We start from the raw sequence: 22,791 nt of genomic DNA on the forward strand, positions 1-22,791 counted from the left end.
GAGGACGCCGCCGGTTTTGGTGGTGACTTAACGTCGTTTAAGAAAGCGTTCCTTGTTGGGCTCTTCAATTATTGAGGCAAAACTGAGAAGTTTGGTGCGTGCAAATCCAGAGCAGATGCTTCTGGAAAGCGCTTATAGATGGTGGGCCCTGGACGTGGTTGTCTCGGATGAAAGTTCCTACCTTGGGACAAACCTGAGGACTGTCAGATGAGGAAATAGTGCTTTTCCAACCCCAAAAATCCCAGCGCCCGTGTCGGAGAAGTCGCGCTGCAGCAGCTGAGATCTTCCCTAGCTGTGCCCGAGGACGTCTGTGCAGTTTAATTTCTCTCTGGCCCTCTGTTTCCCACCTGCTCTATCGGATCGACTGTTTCCCTTGGTCTCGCGCTTACCAGGGCAATTCCCCTTTTCGCTTGGGACAGGGAGCGCTGGGTTAACGCCACCCTCCTCGGGTGTCACCCTTACACAACCATTTAACCCTCTCCGGCTGCGGCGTAGAGGGGGAAAAACAAAAGGAAGAAGAAGAGCCGAATTCTCTGCCGGTGACACTTTCTCTCAGCCAACAAACAAAAGTTTTATTAGCTAAACCCTCTCAGATGCTGCATTCCAGCTTGGTAACATTTCGGTAACACATTGCAAACGTTTGACTCATAGAAACTTGGAAGGCTGGAGCCGGGGGAGGGGGAAGAGCGTCACATTCCCATTCCCGGGCAGGGTTTGGTTGTTGGATTTTTTTTTTTTTTTTTTAAAAAAAAAAGAACTGAAACTTCTCTCTGTTTAATGAAAAAAAAAAAAAAGTGTTTGAGCCTGACGGCTTTCACCGGCTCGCATTGTGTTTGGGAGAGAGAGGGGCTGGGGGAGGAGGGCTCGCGCTGCCAAGGGAGGAACCCGGGGCAGCTGAACTCGCTTTTCTTCTGCGAGGTTTTTTTTTTTTTTGTGTGTTTTTTTTTTTTTTTTTTTTTTTCTTCTCCCTCTGTGTTCCCAGGACAGGGTTGGCTTTCTAGGTTTGATAAAGCATTTCCTTCCATTGTCATTCTATACGGCCTCTGGGCCCTTCTCTCAGTCCCTCCCCTTTCGCCGTCCCCTCTCTTTCTCTCTCTCTCTCTTCCTGAACTTTAGTGAATCTTGAGATATAAAGAAAGCAGCTGCCTCCCTAAAGCACATCTTGAACAATGAGACCACATCTCCAAGGGCTTTAATTCCTCTGGATGCAAGGACAAAGCCAGGGTGAGTAGCCTGCTAGCGACTCTGCCGGTCACTGCCTCCGCCAACGCGGCCGGTCCCGGTGGGCGCTGGCGTCCGTCCCCGCAGCGCCGGGGTCCCCTCGCCGCTCCCGGGCTGCGGAGGTATCGTACGGCGCAAGAGCAGCTGCTGGAAGCGTTAAAACTCTCAAAACCCACCCAGCGCTGCCTGAGAAAGCGCTGACGCTGTCCCCGTCGTCCGCGCGCGCTGGAGGAGGCTTTGCCACCCGGCTGCGTGCCGGGGTTTGGGTCACCCGCTGGCTCCCCTCCTCCTGAGACTGGGCGAACCCTGGCTCTCGGCAAGGTGGGAGGAATCCTGATCTCAAAGGCAAAGAAAAACAAATATGATGCAATCAAGCGTGGCTCTGAGCCGGGCTGCGGGAGGGAGACCTTCCCCGCGGCGTCGGGGCTGTGCCATCCAGGGGTGACACTGGAAGAGGAGCTGGGAAAGGCGGCGGGTGGGAGACGCGATGCAGGGGCGCGCGGTTTCGGAGGCGAGGGCCGCGTCGTGCGGATGCCGCAGACCTTCCTGCCTGCGCCCATGCCGTTTCGGCGCTCTTGCCTTCCAGCAGCCTCGTAGGAATTTTCCAGTCCGTTTTTAAATGGCGAAGCGGGAGATGGGTTGGAGCCCAGGGGAACTTCTGCTGGGCGCAGGGGATCATCGGTGACCCACAGCCGCGGCATCCCCGGCCGGCGGGGCTTGCTGTGGTCTGTGCTGGGGACCGCAGAGAGCAGGCAGCAGCACAGCGCGTGTTGTCGTTGTGAAGAGCGTTATCTGGAGTCTCACTTTGCCCCAGTGGTTTGTTTAGATTTTTTTTTTTCGTGTGCAAAAAAAACAAGGCAAAATACACCTCAGCAGCGGTGGGATGTACGTTAATTAAGGGCATTTGGGACAAGTGACGAAGCTGCTGACTAACGTGCAGCTTCCAATGCGGGGTCCCAGCCTTACCCTGCCAGGAGACTGTAACCGATTCACATGGGAGACCGTGACGGATGAGAAAGCCTATCCCAGATAAATCTTTAAGGTCTTCCCAAGGGATTGCAGGCTGCAAAAAAGCACATTGTAAACCTGCCAGCTCCTCCTCCAGAGCAGCTTCCCAGGACACTCGCTCCGTTCCCTGTGTCCCTGGCGCTTCTCTGCTGCTCTTCCTGGCAGGCCTTTGCCAACAGCTAAAATACGCTCCTCTCATGAAATCTCCCTTTCGAGGTGTCCGCGTTCCCTGAGCTCTCGCGTGCTCTGATGTCCTCCCTGGCGTAGCAGTCCCTCTCTTTGCCTCCACCCTTTGATGCAAAATCATTTGGCTTGCAGGGCCGAGGTGACGGTGGGAACAAAGGAGCAGGGACCATGACTCTGAAGGATGTCTGAGGTCAAAAAGCTCCCCCCTCTCACTTGTGTCGCCTCCTCCATTTGCTGAATAACTTGCAGTGCGTTCCTCACCTTCGTGTTCCTCAGGGGAGCCGGGGGAAGGCTGGTGGCGATGCGTGGTACGGCTGATGCAGGTGGGCTGCATGGTGGTGCGGGAGCCTCCAGTGCAACACGGGCTCAGGACTAGATGTACTTTGGCAAATGGGAAACGCCGGGTGCTTAAGAGACGTGTTGCTGTGTAACGGCGTGTTCCTTAGACTGGTAAACACCAAGAGTTTGAAAAAGCAGAGGAGGGGAAGCCAGCGAGACGCGGCAGGAGCTGCTTTTGGGAGGAAAGGTGCTCCAGCAGTTCTGCCGCTTTTCCCATCTCTCAGCTGCCCCTTCGCTTCTGCCGTTGAACTCGCGTCATTAGTACGGTTAAACTGGGCCCTAAAGGTTTATCTTTAACCTCAGTTGCTCGATGAGCTGTTTAACAATACAACGCCACAGGCGATAGTAGTGCTGCGAGGGGCCGTGAACTGTGACGTGCTGGTGGGATCAAATGGCCTTGGTGGGAAGTCCTTAAAGCTTCACTGCCAAAGACACTGCGAAGTGGAATGACTCCCAGGCTGTCATCGATTGCATGCAACTAAATACAGCCCAGATGCTGTTATCTAACGACCCCATGTCTCGGTACCCCACCTTTGAGTTTCTCCTCTTCATCTCCATCTGTCTCTAGTGTCTGCTGTCTGCGCTGAAATACTATTCATCGGAAATAGTATCTTAGTCTAGGAAACTCCCTGGGTTGCCCAGAGAAGCTGTGGCTGCCCCATCCCTGGAGGGGTTCAAGGCCAGGTTGGACGGGGCTTGGAACAACCTGGACTGGTGGGGGATGTCCCTGCCCAGGGCAGGGGGTTGGAACTGGATGGGCTTCAAGGTCCCCTCCAACCCAAACCGTTCTGTGATTCCAGGAAATGCCACATGGTACCTGAGGTCCTTGGGATGGGCCATGGAAAAGATTGGTCCCTGAAAGTCCATAGGAAGCCTCCATGCCATGACTGATCCTCAGATAAATTCTCCTAAAAGCTTTTTTACAGGTGAGTTTCCCAAATTTCTGCCTCCTGCCCTGGAACAGGAAAGCAAGTCTGAGATGACTACAATTAGGAAGGTTTCCAATGGTTTTATTGGTCTCCTTCATCCCATGTATAGGCTTGTCGGGAGGAATTCGTCCGAGCTAAGGTAGCTGAGCCCAGCTGAGCTGCTCAGCCTCGGCTCCCTTTGCAGGCAAAGGGGAGGAGAAGGCTCTTCTGGGGGCTCTTCATCACGGCTAAAAGTAGATATTTGATGTGCACTTCTAATCTGGATAAGCTGAATCCCTCAGGTAGGGGCTGCAGGAGAAGCAGGATTTGGCGCCCACCTGGGTAATGAGGAGGACATGCCCCACTTCTCCTGTAAGGCCCAATGTGACACCAAGGCAGATTGAATTAACAGCTGTGTCCTCGCTATGTTTTAATCTGACTGGAGTCGGTTCTTTTGGAAAATAGCAATGTTGACGCTGCTCAGTGTAGATGTGGGGCATATTTGCAATGGGGAGCTGTATTTTAGGAAGCAATGCCTTGAAGAGGCTGTAGGAGGCTTTGAAAGAGGAAACCTACTGGGACTGTTTCTGGTATAATATGGCAGTTGAAAAAACAAGCATTATCTTGGGCCTTATAAACAGGGAATGATCAAAGGAGGTATAAAAGAACACTTCTATTACTCATTAAAGCATTACGGAGACCCTCTGGGGTTCTGTGTTGGTTCAGGTAGCTGTTGGAGCACGGCGTGTTCTCATGCTATGAACAACCTAGAAGCTGTTCTATGTTCTGCAACGTACAAACTGTTCAAAACGTGCCTGGAAGTTTTCTAGGAGACCTGCAGAACTTGTGGCTTGAGCAAAAAACCATCTAGAGAGCTGTGTTATTCTGCTACGTGGAGAGGCAGAGCGGGCTAAGTAAATTTTTTTGAGCTTTTTCTCGTCTTAAAATCCCGTTTCTGGTCCAACACAACATCAGGTGTTTTCCCTCCAGTGCATTGCAGCTGTGTTTGTGTCGTTTGCTCTTAGCCAGAAACTCTACTAAATCCAGCGACTCCGGGCAGCGCGCTGGAATCTCTGAAAAGGGACTGGGAGTTGTAGGTGATGGCTCCGGAGTGGGCACCGGGTTAGGTGGACATAGATGGGATTACTCCGCTCCAGGGCGGATCAGAGCCTATCAACATAAGGGAAACGGCCACGTTCACCTTAAATCCCATTGACTGAGTTGAAGGAGCTGGTTAAATTGGGCTTTAAAGTAGCAGAACGAGGGAGGTGAAAACGCGCATCTCCAGACTTGATGGTGAACAGATCTCAGGTCTGCGGCAGGAGGAAACCTCCAAAGCTGTCGCGCTACTGCCTGGGACCGGCATTTTTCCAGCAGGAGCTGACATATGTTAATACAAATGTAGATGAAAGCTTCAGATTTAATGGAGCTTTTCAGAGGCATAATTGTGTTCCCTTGATTTTCAGGAAGAGATGGGAACTTTACTGCCACTTCTGCCACTGAAAGTCTTCCCCACCTCTGTGCCCACAGTCCCCTCCGTAGCAGCCTCCAGGAGTTCATCTGTGCTCTTGGCACTTACACGATGAGGAAATTGGCCAGCGTTTCCATATTAGCAATCAACTTTCCAGGGATGTTGCATGTATTTTCCAGCAAGGGATGGAACAGCATCAGCAACCTTTTTATCCGCCAGGCCAGGGCTGCGATTCTGCAGTAGGAAGGACCAGACATTGTTTAAAAAGCCTCAGACGAGAGCTTGCCGAGTCCAAACTCCCGGAGAGGCCGTTCCTCCGGCGCAGGAGCTCGGTGTTCAGACCATGTCCTGGCGCTTGGCCCTCTTGTCTTGTCCCTGCTGGGGTGTTTTGGCAGGACACGGTGGCTGCTGCCACCACACGGGGCTGCACCTTGTCCCAGCCGTTCCCTCCGACGGCCCCACTGTCACACCAGCAGGAGAGTGGGCAGACTGGGCAGAGGCGGGGGGGGCCGGGCGGGGTGGCAGTGCTGCTCTGAAGGCGCTCGTCCCACTTGGTCTAGCTTCTTGGCATCGTGATGGACCACCGGCGACTTTGGCGTCCATCATCCCGGCTTTATGGCCCCGTTCCCTTGGTGAAGCTGAGCTCGGGGTCGCTTAGTGGGGGCTGTCACACAGGGAAGGGAAACTGGGACAAAGCGCTCGGATATGGCCACCTGGAACGGTGGGTGAATTGGGGTTGAGGTGATCCGGCGCGTTTGACGGCCCTCACGGTGGCTCAGGGATGGCAAGTGCCAGGTGCCCGGCGGTGACCTTATTTCCAGTGACGCTTGCCCCGTGGTATCTCTCCTGGACACACATTGTGTTTGCATCGTCAGGAAGATGCACTTTAAATATGTATTAATTGGGCTTGGTTAATTAATCGGGAAGTTTGCTTTAAAAGCAAATAGAACCAGTGAGCAGCTATAATGCCAGGAAACAGGTAAACTTTTTTTTCCCCTGAACAAACCAGGCGGATGAGGCAAAAAAAAAAATAACCTTGCCTGAGGCGCAAGCGTTCAGCATTTGGTGATGGCTGCACCTGATGGTTATCACATCACCAGGCAAACTGCTAAATAATGGGGTTTTTTTTGTGGTGGTCACACAGGAAGACCCCTGTGGCCGCACACGTTCCCCCATCCTTGAAATTTGCTGTCCAAGACCATTGCGGGGCTATCGGTGACTCTGGAACAGTTATTCCCTCAGCCCACAGTCGGGTCTAGTTTGCTGTTGCTTTGGCATCTTTCAAATGCAAAATGCACCAAAGGGGGGGAAAAAAAAATAATAAAAACAAAGTCACTGCGCTCTGGCAGACGCCTGCGGGTCTGTAAAACCCATCCTGAGCCTTGCAGCGCTGGCGCAACCCTGCAGCAGAGCGAGCGTGTCGGGGCTGGAGGAGCTGCGGTCGCAGCCCCGGCACGGAGGTGGAACGGGAGGAGACGGAGCATCTCGAAGGTCACCAGGTCCCTCTGGCGCTGCTGCCACCCTGGGCTGCCAGCCCGTGGCTCCTGCTAGTCGCCAGCAGGCTGGGAGACAGGTAACCCTGCGGTTCAGCCTGCTTTAGCCTTTTTTTTGGTCTTTCACGCCAGCCTGCTCCTCCCTGGTAACTGCTTGCCCTCCTTTGTTCCTGAACCGTATTTCTCACCACGTCGTCAAGCGCGCTCAGCGAGACGGAGGAAAGCGTTCCCTTTCAAACACAAACTCCCGGGACAACCCTGGCCTTTTTTGTTCCTTTTTTTTTTTTTTTTTCTTTTTTCTTTTTTTTTTTCTGTGCTCGTTTTCATGCTGGGAGAGCAGTTTTTCCAGCCAGCCTAGCTTTGGAAATGGCCGGAGCCTTCGACATGTGCGGAATGAGCAATGTCGGAGCTTCGGGGCTCAGCCTGGAGGACCTTGGGCTGGATGGATGGACGGACGGACGGACGCCAGGCTGGAGGACCTGTGAGCAGGCAGATAGTCTCAAAGGGCTCGTTTTGGGGAGAGAGCATGGCTTTGAAGGGAATATAGGCTTTCCAGAGGTGGATTTTGAGTTGGAGACGTGCTGAGGCTTCGGGTTTGGAGCAAAACTATTTCCTTCATCTCTTGGTGCCCGTGCTTTGAATCCGGGAAACAGCCCGTGTCCAGCGTCGGTCATTCATTCAGTGAGACCCAGACTCCGTAGCTCAGTAAACGAGCTGGTCTGAGCACTGACAGCACCCACCGCGACGGGGGGCACCTGGCTGTCGAATCCTGCTGGCTTCCCAGATCCGTCTCTTCACTGTGGTTTGTCCAGACAAAAGGTTTTGAGCAAGTTGGAAAAACCCTGTGAGATTCCTGGGCATTTCACAGCCCTCAGCATCCTCTGGCCCCTTTACTGGAGGTGAAACCCTGAAATTAGGAGAGGCTCAAGATCGTACAGCTGTGAGACTCCTAGGAACGATTTATAGTACAGGGACCATAAATCCGGCTCTGCTCAGATGTAATAAGAAAGGATCCCTCTTCCCATTTCCTGAATTCATTAGAGACGAGTGAATCTGCATTAGAACAACAACAACAAAATCTCCGTAGCGGATCAGAAAGGCAACATTTCTATACCCGAAACTAAATCTCAAACCAAAACTGAGACGAGCAAAGGGGATGCCAGGCACCAGGACCTGGCTTAAAGCCATACGGAGTCGCAGGCGTCCAAGATGGGTCTCGGGCAGGAAGAACTTGGTGCTCTCTGCCAGCCCCGTGGTTGTAAATACTTATCAACGCTTATAAATACTGAAAGGGGGGGTGTCAGGAGGATGGGGCCAGGCTCTTCTCAGTGGTGCCCGGGGAAAGGACAAGAGGTAACGGGCACAAACTTGAGCATGGGAAGTTCCACTTCAACACGAGGAGGAACTTCTTGACGTTGAGGGTGGCAGAGCCCTGGCAGAGGCTGCCCAGAGAGGTGGGGGAGTCTCCGTCTCTGGAGACATCCCAAACCCGCCTGGACACGTCCCTGTGCCACCTGCTGTGGGTGACCCTGCTCTGGCCGGGGGTTGGAGGAGATGATCTCCAGAGGTCCCTTCCCACCCTGTGATTCTTTGATTTCAGCAGCCCACTAAGGCTGTGGGAGATGGGTCGGTTCCCGTCTCCTGCGGAGGGTCAGAAGGCACCCAGCTACTGCTGCTGTCCTGCAAGTGCTTTCCGAGCGTTTCTTCAGAACCGTGAGGCTGGAGCAGAGGTTTTTTTTTTTTTCTTTTTTTTTTTTTTTTAATGGAATGGGGATTCCTGCCTCGCCGGCAGCACTGGGGACGCGTGGGGCTGAGCTGGGACGCAGCTCTGGCTGTCGGCAGCGGTCCTTCACCAAACCCGGGAGACGGGGACATCACCGGAGGCCACCTCTTCCACTTCCCGGGGGGCGGCTGGTTCCTGGGATGGCAGCACCCACCCAGGAGGTTGCCTAATCCCTCCCGCCCTCCGTGCGAGCAGCGGCGCTGCAAGGGGAAGAGGATGAGGGCCTTTTTCAAGGTTACAAGCCTCTTATTTTTGGACGTGTTTCCCTACGGCTGGAGCGGACCCAGGCTGCGAGCTGTTGAAGTTTTAGGCCCTTTGTTTGTTTAATTGAAGTGCTGTTTGTTTTTGATCACAGGCATTAGATAGGCGCTTCCTCTGCAGGCAGGAAGCAGTGATTTCCTGTTCGTTCCCCGGCCAACTCTCACTGCGCAGGAAACCTCGCTCTGCTGAGTGTTCACTTTTCGTGCAACATTTTTGGAAGGTCTTTCGTGGTGTTGTTTTGTTTTCTCCTTTTTTTTTTTTTTTTTTTTTTCCTCCCCCCCTCTTATTCCCCCGCCCCCGCGCGGTGCTGGTGGTGTTGGGTCTCCGTAGGAAGGATGCGCAGAGACAGCCCCGAGTCAACGCGGGCCGGGCCGAGGGCACTGGATGATGCTGTTTGCTGGAAATCGGTTCCGTTTAGGCTGAAATCTGTTGGGGAGGCCCAAAACGCAGCGAGGACAGTCGCTGCGCTCTCTTCGCGCCACCGCCGAGCCTCCTGCTGCTCAACACCTTTGGTTTTGACAGCCATTTGACGACAGTGATGTGTTACTGCGGGCAGCTCACGTGTATCTTCCTCGGGCTTTGGTGGACCCTGCTCAGTGCAGATCCGCATCTGCAAGCACCCGACTCCTTTGCGAGGCTCGCCTTGTTTTGTTGATGTGTGCCTTGTAGTGAAATTTATTTTCTTTTTCTTTTTTTTTTTTTTTTTGTAACTGGGGACTATTTCATTTACTGGTGCGGGAGGTGTATTTGTAACAGGTCATTTAAACATCTTGCCCAGTATCACATAAAGACTCGGCACGTGAGCACGGAGTTAAAACCGAGACCTGGATCAAATCTGCCAGGTTTGCCCGCTCGCTTGCTGGCTGCGCTGGAAGGACGGTCCTCTGAGGATGCAGCAGGTGAAAATTTTATTACCAATTAAATCCGTGATGGATTGCTCTTCGGGCCTCTGCCCGCCGTGGCTGAAATGGAAGGCGGTTCCCAGCCGCTCTGTAAGCGCAGGCAGCTCATTTCTCATCTCTGCGACACCCCGCCGGCTCTCGTCCCTCCTTGGCTACAACCGCCTGTCCCGGGCAGGCCCACGAAGCATCAGAGAGGAGTCGGGGATGGGGCTCGAGCTCGTGCTTCACACCAGCATCGGCGTTTCTGGGCTGGAAAAGAGACGCTTACACTTTTCTGCCCTGTCGCAGAAAGGCGGAACAGCGGTTCCTCGGCAGCTCCGTGCACGCGGGGATGTTTTCCCTCAGCGTGTTTGTCCTGGTAGCGTCTAGGAGCTAACCCAGACAGGGCTTCAGCGCCATGCCCAGAGGTGAAGCGCTGCGGTATCAGACAGCTCCAGCCACAGGAAGCCCGGACAGACGGACGGACACCGCTACATGAGAGCTTTCAACTGCCCCCCGGCGACAGATGCCGACCGTCAGGGCCGCGCATACTTGTCTGCCCGAGTTTTTAATTATTTTGCTGTTGTAAAGGGGCTCCCCTGCAGGGACGGAATTTGTGATGGGAAGGAGAGCGGCTGTAGGAACAAAGCAGGGAGAGGAATGGCAGGGGAAGGGGGAGCAGGGCAGCTCGGAGCCCTGGAGGCGAAGGGCAGGGGGATTAATCCCGCGGATGCACGGCGGGAGAAGACGGTGGGGTATTTTAGCCAGTGTTGTGCAAGAGCAGCCGGCTGGGGCCACTCAGTCGCAGGGGGATGAAAGGCCGCGGGGGTGCGCGGAGGGATGGGAACGGTTCGGCCGCAGCTCGTGCTCGGGGCCATCCAAGGAAAACACTGCCCGGGCTGCTCTCATGCAGCCCCGGCCCTCGGTGCGAGCGTCCCCCGCCATCTCAGCCCCCTCTCCCTCCTCGTTCCTGGAGAGCTCTCCATTCCCCAGGCCCCTTCCCATCATTGCACGTCGGTGACATCATTGCCGGTTGCCATGGAAAAACCAGGTTGTCCAAAACACGACCCCTTGGCCTCATCCCATGTGTGTCAGGAAATGAAGGTTTTATAGTAGATCTCTGCAATGGAGCAGAAACAGCCGGAGCAGGAACCGCAGCCCGGGGACGGGCGAACGACCCACCCTCGTCGCGGGCTGCCCGGCGCGCGACTCCCCGGTGGCCTCTCCCACGGGGAAAGGGGGAGCTGTTTCTTGGGGTTGCAAAGCTGATTTATGTCTCCTGAGTTATTTCTGGGCTGCTGAGCTTTCTGCTTTGGTCTGAAACGCCCTGGAGGAGAGGTGACCTGAAGCATTTAAGCCGATGCCCGGGGAGAAGACAGAAAGTCTGCATGAGGTGCTGGGCAGCGGCAGAAAATGGGAGAAAAAGGTCCGTAGGGGGCGGGTGGAGCAGTTGGAGATGATCAAATGCATCTCCCACCTCAGCTTCGGGCTCACGCCGCCTTCGGAGGGGCTGTGATGCGCAGAGAGAAGAGCAAAGGGAGTCTTGGCCACGGAAATTTTCCTAAAGCCAGCAGAAACTGTCCCAGAACCGGTGATTACCAAAGGCCTCACAGACGCTGTGGGGGCTTTGGAAAGGAAACGTCAGGTGTTGTCCCATGGCAGGGACGGGACGCCGCTGTTAAAGGCAGCCTTTGTTCGGGCAGGAATTACAACCAGACTCTCTTCTCTCCCGCAATGTTTGGGAGTGGAGGTGTTTTCCCAAGGGGGAGCTGGAAGCCTGGATCCTCCAAAACCGGGCCAGGGAAAGCACGAGGTGTCCTGCCCTGACCGCAAAGCCGGCCTGGATCCACTCAGGAGGAGCAGAAAAAGCTCCCGTGAACACCTGAAGCAGCCGGTGGCTTTGCCAACCCCGGCTTCAAACTTCCCTTCCAAGCTTGCGGCGGGGCCAGCCTTCAGATCGTCACCCGGGCTCGGACGTGCGTCACCTCGGATGCAACGGCTCCGTGGCAGCTTGGGCTTTGACACGGTTTGTCTTGCCCCTGCCCTTCCTGCTCTCAGTTTGGCTGGGAAACGAAAATGCTGCTTCTCTTGCTGTTCCCAGACGAGAGCGGCTGCGGACGGACGAGCTGCGACGTTGAGAGTCTGAGACCCGAAGAGCCTCGAGATCTCGCCGTCTCACGTCACCGCATCCCCCGCGGGCGTGCGCGCGTGTCTGCACACACGTGTGTGCGGCTGTGCACGCTTGCAGCGTCCTGGTCGGCGTGTGCCCGCGCACACCGCAGCCCTCAGCGCGAGGGAAGTACATAACAAGAAGAAAATGACCCCCGAACAGCAGCGTGGCCTGAATCTGGTTTCCACTCCCTGCTTCAAGCTCATCTCGAACCTGGAGGCTTTTTCCAGCCACGCTGTCCCCCTTGAACCAGCCCCCCCTCCCCCAGAAAACAGCGGTGATGCGCCGGTTAAACAGCACGCTTGTTCGGGGGATGCGCTGGAAAATAAAAAGTTGGAGACTTTCGGTTTCGCATACCCCATCCGGGGGCACGGTGCCGGCACCGAGCGTGGAAAGTGCCTGCGTGACTTGTTTTGGTCTCACTTGGCTTGATGACTTGCCAACGCCGCAGTCAAATTACCCCGGCAAACAACCGCACGAGCCGGCTTGGGCTCAGAAACGGGGCTGGCAGCAACACGGCCCCGACCCGGCGGTGCCGGCCGAGTCGCTGCACCGGGCTGTGGGCTCCCCCCAGCTCGCGGTGGGTGTTTCGGTGTTAAAAATAGACTCCAGATTTCGGTTAAGTAAATGCGGAGGCCGGGAGCAAGAGAGCTGTTTATCAATGCCAGGGTTTCCCCTGAGACGCTGAAATGAGTCAGATAAGAGACGGGCACAACCGTGCACATGCCCTACTTCACCGGTGACGCTGCTCCGCGCACGGGCCGTTCTGGGGAACTTTTTCTACGTGCCTCGGTGCCTCGGAGCCGCAGTCCCTATGGATGCTCGGTATGACTCATGTTCCTACCAGATTTAGATACTTTACAGCATCCTACCCTCGGCCCCTTTTGAAAACATTGCTCTCTGCCATCCATCCGTCGTGCCTCAGCCGTGAAAGAGTTATTTTCTAACCTGGCTCGATTCCTGCTTGTCTTTTGAGCTCGCCGAAGGGGCAGCAGGGGAGGCGGGAGCGATGGGGGTGGCAGCGGAGCACAGGCATCCTGAGCGGACCCGCACGTCTGCAAGGCACCATCCTCCACTGGCATCGCTCACGGGGCCAGGACGGCGTCACCCCCTTTCATGTGCAAAAATAGTGCTTCCACGTGGAGGTCGCATAACTTGAACTCCGTAATCCTTGAATTTTGGAGAAGCAGGAGTGAGGATTTCACTGTCCCCAAGGATTTTGCTGTCCCCGCTGCCCCGGCGGCTGGGCTCCCACGTGCAGGGGCGTTTGCAGGTAGCAAAGTCTGTGGTCTGGAAATGCTGCGGGGTGGGTGTCCCAGGTTCTTTCAGCTGAACAAGCGCTGGTAAGGTCTGGTTGTAGGAACAAAACTGCTGCTGCGAAGTTTTCTTGGGCTCCCAAATGTTAGAGGGTGGAAAATGGGGATAAACCGCTAATGGGGTAAACAGAGTGTTTGTGACTGGTCTTATATTGGGACGTTTATAGCAGCTGTAAAGGGAGGAGACCTGCTCTGTCCCTGGGGAGCCGCACAGTGTCATTACTGCTGTCTGAGGAAAGGGAAATCCAGTGAGACCCATGTGTCCATCCCGGGGCTTGGAGCACACTGGCACCACTGGGAATGAAGCAGCACCTTGTTGGTGCTGCTTGTAGGACCTCTGTTGATGTGCGTCATCCAGTGATGCCTGAACGTAAAGACATGGGACGTTGTGTGTTGCCTTTCCACTGTCTCCTGACAGTCATCAAGGCGCTGGCCCGTGTTTTCATGGGGCTGCAGGCTCGTCTTGGTCACACCGACCCTGTGTTGTCCTCTGCCTGGTACCAGCTTCCCTGGGGGTGATGGAGACTTAGCTGCAGGCTCTGCCCCGGCGCTGAGACACGTGGGCCATGTCTTTCATAGAAGCATGGAATCATCTGGATTAGGAGGGACCTTTAATATCATTGAGTCCAAGCATCAACCCAACACTGCCCAAACCACCACTGACCCACGTCCCTCAGCGCCGCGTCTGCCCGGCTTTTGAACACCTCCAGGGATGGCATTTAGGGATTGGAGTGATAGGACGAGGGGGAGTGATTTTAAACTGGAAGAGGGGAGATTTAGGTGAGATCTGAGGAAGAAATTCTTGGCTATGAGCGGGGTGAGCCCCTGGCCCCGGCTGCCCAGAGAAGCTGTGGCTGCCCCATCCCTGGAGGGGTTCAAGGCCAGGTTGGACGGGGCTTGGAGCAACCTGGGCTGGTGGGAGGTGTCCCTGCCCAGGGCAGGGGGTGGCACTGGGTGGGCTTTAAGGTCCCTCCCAACCTAAACCATTCGGTGATTCTATGGCGATTCCATCACTTCCCTGGGTTGGAAGGGGCCTTTCAGATCATGGAGTCCAACCATCAACCCAACGCTGCCCAAACCACCACCGACCCACGTCCCTCAGCACCGCGTCTGCCCGGCTTTTAAACACCTCCAGGGATGGCGACTCCACCACTGCCCTGGCCAGCCTGTTCCGATGTTTGACAACCCTTTCGGTGAAGGAATCCTAATATCCATCCTAAACGTCCCCTGGTGCAACTTGAGGCCGTTTCCTCTTGTCCCATGGCCTGTTCCTTGGGATAAGAGACCGATCCCCCCTGGCTACCCCCTCCTTTCAGGGAGTTGCAGAGAGCGAGAAGGTCTCCCCTCAGCCTCCTCTTCTCCAGGCTGAACACCCCCAGCTCCCTCAGCCGCTCCTCACAAGGCCTGTGCTCCAGACCCCTCACCAGCTCCGTTGCCTTTCTCTGGACCCGCTCCAGCCCCTTGATGTCTTTCTTGGCGTGAGGGGCCCAAAACCGAACAGAACCCGGGGTTCGAGTCACCCCAGCCCGGTGATTGTGCACAGGGGCAGCAGCGTGCTGCCGCTTTCAGCAAAATCACTTGGTTGCGGGGATTCTGAGGTTGGAGGAGTCCCTTGTCTCAGCCCCATGGGGAGGGGGACAGGGCTGAAGCCACCCCAAGGCTCCAGCCTTTCCTGTCCTGTGCCCCTGCACCTCCCGAGTCCCATCCCAGGCACCCAGAGACCCCTGGCACCACCCAGACCCCGATGCCTTTGTGTCCCTGAAGCGGCGCATCTGCGCACATGGAGGTTTCCAACGCTCCAGCGCCCTTTTCCCACAGTGACAACATTTTCAAAAACAGCAGCTGGGGCCTCAAAAGATTGCCCAAAACTCGTTTTTCAGAGGGGGTGGCACAGGCGACGACCAGCCTCCAGATAAACCTTGATGCAGAGGAGATGCAGAGCCAAACCCTGGCGCGGGCAGCATCCCACGGGCAGCATCCCGCGGGCAGCATCCCGAACGTCCCAGCCTGGCACTGGCTGGGGAAATGGGCTTGGCGAGGGGTGGGCTGAGGGGCCAGGTCTCGTGATTTAATCGAGGGCACTTTTTCATGGCTAATACCTCGCTCGCCTGCGCAGCAGCGGCTTCCTGTTTGACTCACACCTGACGGCCCCGCTGCGTACGCCGGGGCCTCTCGCGCTTGCAAGCAACTGAATGGGGCTGTTTACAATTAGAGAACATGGGATTCCCAGAAAGAAGCTCAGACCGGACATCCTGAAGCGAAATACCCCAGGCGTCACCGGCTAAAAATAACCGTAGCAGAACAGTCACCAAACAAACAGCGCGTTAACACCGCGCTCACATGTGTCCCATGGCACGGGGGGCAGGCGGAGGGGCACCAAAGCCCCGGCTTTCCCTACCACCGTGGGGGTTTTCGGGCACAACGTAGTGCCACAAAGGCTGGTGGCTGCCACTTGCAGGGGTTTCTCTTTGTTTCTGGCGTATTCAGTGGGAGGGGGGAGTAAGGCAAGGGTTAAAATATAAAAAAAAACCCCAAATTTCAGCCAGAAATGGCTGGTGGAAATCAGTTTGGCCCGTGGGCTGGGGGAAGCTGTGGAGGATGGGAAGCGAAGCAGGAACAGCCTCCTCGAGGATGGGGACTTTGCCAGTCGGCTCCAGACCTGGAGCTGGTTTCTGGGGGCTGAGTGGCCTGTCTCCTCCCGGCCAGCTCCGGGGGGATGCCGAACTCCCTCAGGGAGCGGCGCGAGCTGCTGCGTCTCATCCGATGTCTGTTTTGGGAACGCGTGTCCCACTGGGATGCCCTGCTTGGGCTCACAGGGGTTTTTATAGGAAATGCTGACGATAGCCAGGAGGAACCAGCCCCGTGGCACCGTTCAGCTCCCCGTGGACGGCGGAGTGGTGGCAGCCGCAGGGTGGTCTCAGTAACTCTGCTGTGCATTTCCGAGTGGGGTCCCGCTGTGGTTTGCCAGTTACACCCCCAGGATAAGCAAGTGCCTGACTCAAGAGCCTTTTCCCAGCCTTTTTCGGGGATAGCACCAATAAAGCGGCCGCAGGGACAGATTGCAGGTGACAAAGGGCCGACAGCGCTCGCTAATCCCGTATGAAATTTTCCAGGAGCTGAGTCAGAGCTGGGGAAAGGGAAGGTGCTGCAGCGCCTGGTCCTTGGAGCAGGGTCAGAAAATGGGGACGTGAGGGTGCTGGTGGCGGGACCAACCTCGGCTTGAGCTGAGCTGCGCGTTGCGGTAGCCCCGGCACGAAGCAGCGAGCTGCTGGCTCGGCACCTCCTCCCCCAGCGCTCGGGGCTTGGGGAAGAGACAATAGGATGGATCAGAGCAAAAGGGCACGGAGAAGATCATAAAGGCTCAGCCCAAGAGCCCTATTCTCCAGCCACCCTCTCTCTAACAGAGATTTCGGGAGATAGGGGCTCCCGCTAAAAGGCACTTACGCAATAGGTTGCCAGAGAGGAAGTTTCTCTTTAACCCCAGGCAGTTAGTGGTTGATTTATGTCCTGCAGCTTTAGATTTTATAAGTTACAGGGGGTGTTGCATAAGAAGATAATTTGACCCTACATTTCTTATAAACTTTTTCTGTTGGGGAACAGCTACTCTTTTATCCGGCTCTTGCATGCCCGATACCTTGATGATGCGCAGGGAAGGAAAATTGTATGGCTGAAGTTCTCTTGCTCATGACAGTGAATCCCCGAGTTCCCTCAGAGGCAGGATTTGGGTCTTCCCGAGCTTTACCCACTTTTCCCGCCCACTTTTCCTTGCTGGTTGTGTCCCCCCCTCAAAATAATAGAGGTTACGTTGCTGCGTGCGCCCTGAATGTCTTCTGCACTCTTCGGGTACTGAGTTATAGTTGATCTTAAGCAATAAATAGAGCAGCGGGGAATACGCCGGGAGTGGAGAGGGGGGGATTGGACTGCTGTGGACAATTTTGCACCACGTTGCTTAGTTCACGGTGGACTGACTTACTGGACTTAATGGCCCCGGGGACCATTTCCAGTCCCACGGTCCTTCTCGGGTAAGAGCTGTCGCTTAGTGGGAGTCGCTTCATTTCATGGCAGGGGAGACAGACAGAAGTCTTCTGCCTCGTGGAAACTTCACTCCAGCTCTCTCCCGATTTGCCATTTGCCTTTAACCTAAAACAAAAGTTATTTAGACTAAAAGCGCACATTAGCGATTTGTGAACAGAAGGCCAATTACAGGGAGAAAACTAATTTCCACCGGCGTGGTGGGGGAAAGACACTGCTGCATTGTCTGAGCCGCGGTGTCCTTCCCAGCAGAAGAACCGGTCCAGGTTCTCTGCCTCCAGCTATTTCGGATGACGATAGTTTGTGAACTCGCCCTCTTGTTCTCCTCTTGTTCGCCCTCCTCCTTGGAGTCCCGCCATGGGCTGTCTCGCTGCTGCGGCGGCAGCAATACCTCCAGGCCTTCCCCTCGACAGCCGCCCGTGGAAAAGCCTTCGTCTGCTCAGCGGAGACCCGGCTCCTCCATCTGCTCCCGACCAGCGCAAGGGCAGAGCCGCATCCCAGCGGGGATGGCTGCGGAAACGGCCAGCCCGTGGTAAAGGTTACGCTGGAGGGACGGGCTGCCGAGCATGGGGAGGGTGACGTCGGTGCTCTGAGGTGCCGAACTGAGAACTGGGGCGATTCCTGCTTTTGTTATAGACTCCCCCGGTGCCCTTGAGCAAGCCCGTTACCCGCCTGGGCATCGGCTCGCCCCACTTGCAGAACGGGGGGGGCACAGCGTCTCCTTTCTCTTTTCGTCTGCCTCGTTAATTGGGACCGGCCCTTCGTTCGCGTGGGTGTCTGCTGCCTTTGGAAATCTGAGCTTTAGGTTGTAAATTCTCGAAGGGAGGGATTTTTCCCTTCCTGGGTGAGTGTGGGTGGCTCCGAAGCCGCTCCAATTTTAGTCTCCCCGCACCACCCAGATATAAAACTGGGCATCTTGCTGCATCTGCTCCCGGGATATTCATTGTCCGGGAATCCCCGGGTGACCAATTATGCCAGCGGGAGCATTCATGGAAACAGGCCGTTTTCCACGACGGCTCAAAGTGTTTGCAAAAGGTTGGTAGAGTCCCAAGAGCTTCTGGCAGCTTCATTTTATTTTGAAACCAGTTGGCCCCCAGCTGGGTGTGAGAGTAAAATGAAAGGATGCGAGATAAACCCACTTGTGCGAGAGAGTGAGCCGCTGCCCGAGGCAGCGCAGCATCAGAGGTCGTCATTCTGAAACCGAGCATGGAAACTGCACCGAGAAGAAAGCTAGAGAGCAGGGCTGGGGCTCCTTGCCACACACGGTGCAGACCACACTAAAGAGCTGCTCTGCCTGGGGACTGTCACATGCACCGGGGCAAAAGAGAGACGGAAACCTAAAGGGCAGCAGGCAGCTCCGGCCGGGCAGATGAGCACTGACAACAAAGGTACTCCCGTCCTCTCTGGGCTACTCTCGTCCAACCCAGCTTTTATGTTTAAATGTGTCTTTGGGTTTTCTTTGTCCTCCGCTCTTTGCTGAACGTCTCTGCCGTGTTGCTGTGGTTGCCACCGTCGCTCAACGGGTGGTTTTAGGTGTCCCCTGGTCTGGGCTGCTCGGGAGGACGGGAAGGTGTGGAGGTGGAGGGGAGCGAATGGCGAGGTACGGAGAAGAGGAGGCTCCGATGGGTTGTTAAAGTGTCTGTTTGCGTCTTGTTTGCTGCCGAGCGAGCTGCCAGCCTGCTCGAGAGCCTGGGTACCGTTCATCAGGAAATACGGTCGGTGTGTGCCGTGTTTGTAGCTCCGGTGCCTTGTGATACCCAGACCATACCCTGCCCAAGGGCACACACGGAGTTAGGGATTTTTAGTCCTGTTGACCCATTTTTGTGTGGTGCGTACTGTGTTGTTCCCGACTGCTCCTGCCTGGATAGCCTCAGGTCAGCATCTCCATCCCCTCAGCTGGTGCAGCCTCCTGTGTTTTAAGTAGCTGAGAGATTAGCCCCTCCGTCAGCCTTTGCTACGGCTGATACAGGGGCCGTAGCAATGGGCTTAATACAGAGGATCTCCTGGTGGACATCGGCCAGGAAGGCAGTGGCCGACAGGGCAGGTAGTTCCTGCTCATGTTCACCATCGGTTGTTCACCATGGAGCACGTGGATCTCCTCGCAGGTGGGAATAGCTGCCCGCTTTCAGGCGAGACAGGCATTGCCTTGGGCGTAGCGTGGTAGAAAGCAGCACTGGCTCTCGCGGGACACCAGAGCCCTCCAGTTTCTAGGCTAGATGCTCAGCTACAGGTTTTCGCCTTCAAAACGTGAAGTTCTCATTGCTGCTCCTCAAGAACCTCCTGTGTGTACCACACTGTGGACACCGTGTTGCCGTATGGCCCGTAGCCTGGACGGCTTTAATGGATGTGAGCTAACCTGGCGCTCTAGCTCTGTGGTGCTAAACCGTGGTGATACACAATAACTGCAGCATTTGCTTACGTTACATGAATGACTTATTCTCCATACGCCAGCAGTCGCCTCGCAGAGCCCTGACCTGGACCAAGTGATTGGAGCCAGGGCACGGGGAAGGAGCATCTCTCCACTTCCTTCATCCCAGGACGGGTATTACAGCTCTTCTCTCTTCTCTTGCCACCCCCAGCACTTTCTTGCTCTCTTTCTGTGAATAGGTTGGAAAATTGCATCAAGATCAAAATGTGCAGGTCATGACACCATGGTTAGGAGGAGGGAAGCTGTGATGGAAGAACTTGTTTTGTTCTACCTCAAAAGTGCTGAAACTGTTGTAACGCTCCCACAGCCCGGCCTGGGAATTTCCAGCTCAAACCAACTGGTTTTGATTCTCTGGGTTGTAGAGAAGGCTGAGCACGTGCTCTGGGTGCCCTAGTTGTTTCAGAAACCAGGATGCAAAGTGGGAGAACTGGCACTCTATGTAGATCTACAGGCATCTGACGTGACTTTTGGATGGTTGACCTTGGCAGCAACTGTGCGCCAAGCACCTCATCTCCTGGCGTGGGGGGGATACTGAGAAATGAAGGAGAGGGAGAGGACACAGCACTAAGGGAAACTGAGCACTACACATGATGGGACGTTGGTGAGAAGTGGCGAAGAAAGTGGAGAAGCTTCACAGGCCTCGAGCAGCAGGTAGACTTTCAATCCCAGGGCTCCAACAACCACTTCCAGGCCAAGAAAGCACCTTTAGGGCTGTTCTCTACAGCTGGAGACAGCATCACCTGATCATGGTCAACAATTAGTGCAAATTAGAGTCAATTAGAGTCAGTTAGCAAGGAGTAGGAGAGAGATATAGCCGACCTTGTCCTCTTTCACCCACTCTTTCCTCTGTTGCTTTCCTCTTATATTAAAGCCTCATCAGTTATGAGCTCTGGTTTGGGGTTGTCTTTGTTCCCCGCCTACGGCAGTGAGGCCAAGTGCTTCTTTGGAGGAGAGAGGGAAGGAACGGGGTGAGAAAAGCAGCTAGAGGTGCTCGCAAGGCGAATGCCAAAGTGCTGCAAGCCACTGAGGATGTTCCAGGGTAAGTGAAGGCTTCAAAGAAAGCTGCAGGGGACACGATGAGCAAAAGGTAGCCGCTTAAAGATCCTTTCGTATTAGCGGTCGTGAGCGTTTTTTAACAGGCTGCACTTGAGTTACCAGATGCTGGTGCAACCCCTTGGACAGGAGTGCAGTCCCAAAACTTTTGAAGGACCCTGGTTTTAGGTAAGAATTCGAAACAAGAGGCTCTCATGCGGCATCTATAACAGGTTTGATTGTGCTGAGTCTGATGGGCGCTTCTGGAGGGCTTGTGAGTCTGTAGTTCACGGACTGCTGTAATGGGGACCAGAGGTGAGACCTTGTGGGGGAAAAAAAACAACCTTGGGGGGGTGTCTCTATTCAGGCAGTAAAACTCTGAATAGGGACAAGAGAGAACTGGCCGGGCCTTGGGCTTTGGTGGGGAAATGAGGCGATGCTGCTGGGTGGGTGGTCGGTCTGTAAGTGACAGTCTGAGGTGAGAAAAACAGGGAAAAAGTGAAAACTCCAGGGATGGGACTGTGAAAATGCAAACAGGGGGCTGATAAGAAGCGGCTGGGAAGGCTTCACGCAGCAGGAGCGAGCGCAGGCACCCAGGGCAGAGAGCTGCTTCCCTTGCAGGGAGGAAAACTGCAAATGCCTTCAAGTAACGACTGAAAATACCTAAAATAAGCCGAGTTTATGTATTCTGCATGCTGGTGAAGGCACAGTGGCTGGGCTGTTGTACTTGATGTCATTAAAACCACTTTACTTACAAGAAGTAAAGTGAGGAAGCCTGGTGGTTAAAGCTTACACCACACGGATGGGGTCATTCTCACCATGGGTGTTCGTGAGCTCTGTATCATAAACCTGAAAGATCCCTAAAAGGGTAAAAGGCCCCTTTGACTGTTTCTTGACGGGCCGATATCCCTTGTGTCAGAGAAAGCCCTTCTGGGGCTGAGCGTGAGCTTGGAGCTTTGAGCTGACCTTGGGCAAAGAAAACCTGAGAAGAAGCAAGACTTGACAAGTAAAATCTCCTTTGGTGGCGATTTCAGAACTTTACGCCCAGTCGACAAATAAAAGCTCCTTTGGTGGCGATTTCAGAACTTTATGCCCGGTCCACGCTCACCTGGTCTTTCTCTGTGTTTCCTGGGAAATAGGGATATGATGAGTTTGGATAAATTGTGCCTGGCAGTTAGAAAAAGCCTCACTGGCGAACCTTGCCCTGAAATCGCAGGGAGAGCCGAACCCTGTAGCGATGGCAGAGAATGAGCCACATCTCATTATTAGGAGGCTGGCGGGGTGGTGGTGTCTCTTTTTTTTTTTTTTTTTTAACCAAAACAGGATGATTTCCAACCAATTACTTTGAATCTGAAGGATGAGTAATTGCGTGGTCATGGGGATGGTGAGGTTACAATTGTTAAAAGGAAGCCTTAAAAAATTGTTGAGTGTCGTGTTCAAAGCTCACACGAGGGCAGCACCCATGTAACGGGGACCACAATGTGCTGAAACGTTGCTCAATGAAACCTCAAGCTCGACTGCTTATTGTATAAGCTTTGGTTTTCAAAAATAGCTCTATTGGAAACATTCACGTCCATCACAGGCAACTGCAGCGGAGAAGGTCGGGAGCGACAATCCGGGGGGGTGTGTTGGAGATGGGAGTGTGCACGGGCAGGATTTTCTGCTCCTTGCCTTTGGCATAGCTCTGTAGGAGAGGGAAAGAAACCTTCAGCTGTTGGCGAGAGGAGGTGGAGGGGAAACGGACCTTGAGTCAAAGCTGAAGAGGCTACGAAGGGCTCGGGGAGCGGCGGTGGGAAGGGCTCGGAGGCAGCACGGGGCTGCAGCCCGGGACCTGCTCCCAGGCTTGGCTGAGACCTCCTGGTGTGTTTTGTCCCATAGGGAAAGTGGTCCTTGAAGAGGCTGGGGAGAATGATGAAGAGGGTTTTGGTGGGATCAGCTGATGTCTGTCCCAAGAAAAAAATCACAGGCATCTGTCTGGCTGTAATGCCTCTCCCAGAGCCTCCTTTCTCCAACTTTTATTTACCTCCCTTGTAGGATAAAACCCATTAGAGTTATTAGCTCCATTTCCAAGATGCCATCAACCACAACTGAAGCCACGGCTTAGCCAGCAAAGTGTTAAAGTCTCTCCCGGAAACTCTCCGGGAGGAAGGGAGCTGGTCAGAGACAGGTTTGGGTCCCTGCCAGCTGCTGCAGAGCAGCCTCTGCCATCTCCTGGCCACCCTCCCTTCCAGCCCCTGGCCAGGGGACATGCACATCTTGGGT

General features: G+C 54.8%; 1 protein-coding gene across 2 annotated transcripts in view; it reads left to right on the top strand.

The window, feature by feature from the left end:
* Positions 1 to 989: 989 nt before the first annotated feature.
* Positions 990 to 22,791, top strand: part of HDAC7 (histone deacetylase 7) — a 96,504-nt gene continuing 74,702 nt past the window's right edge. Inside the window, exons 1-2 of one of the 2 annotated variants that reach the window (XM_054183304.1) lie at positions 990 to 1,224; positions 3,555 to 3,680. In XM_054183304.1, coding sequence (XP_054039279.1) covers positions 3,638 to 3,680 — 43 coding nt within the window. In that variant the 5' untranslated portion in view covers positions 990 to 1,224; positions 3,555 to 3,637. The remainder of the gene's footprint in view (positions 1,225 to 3,554; positions 3,681 to 22,791) is intronic. The other variant, XM_054183305.1, reaches the window with a different exon arrangement.

This window comes from Rissa tridactyla, chromosome 24, assembly GCF_028500815.1.
Source record: "Rissa tridactyla isolate bRisTri1 chromosome 24, bRisTri1.patW.cur.20221130, whole genome shotgun sequence".
Classification (NCBI taxonomy): Eukaryota; Metazoa; Chordata; class Aves; order Charadriiformes; family Laridae; genus Rissa; species Rissa tridactyla.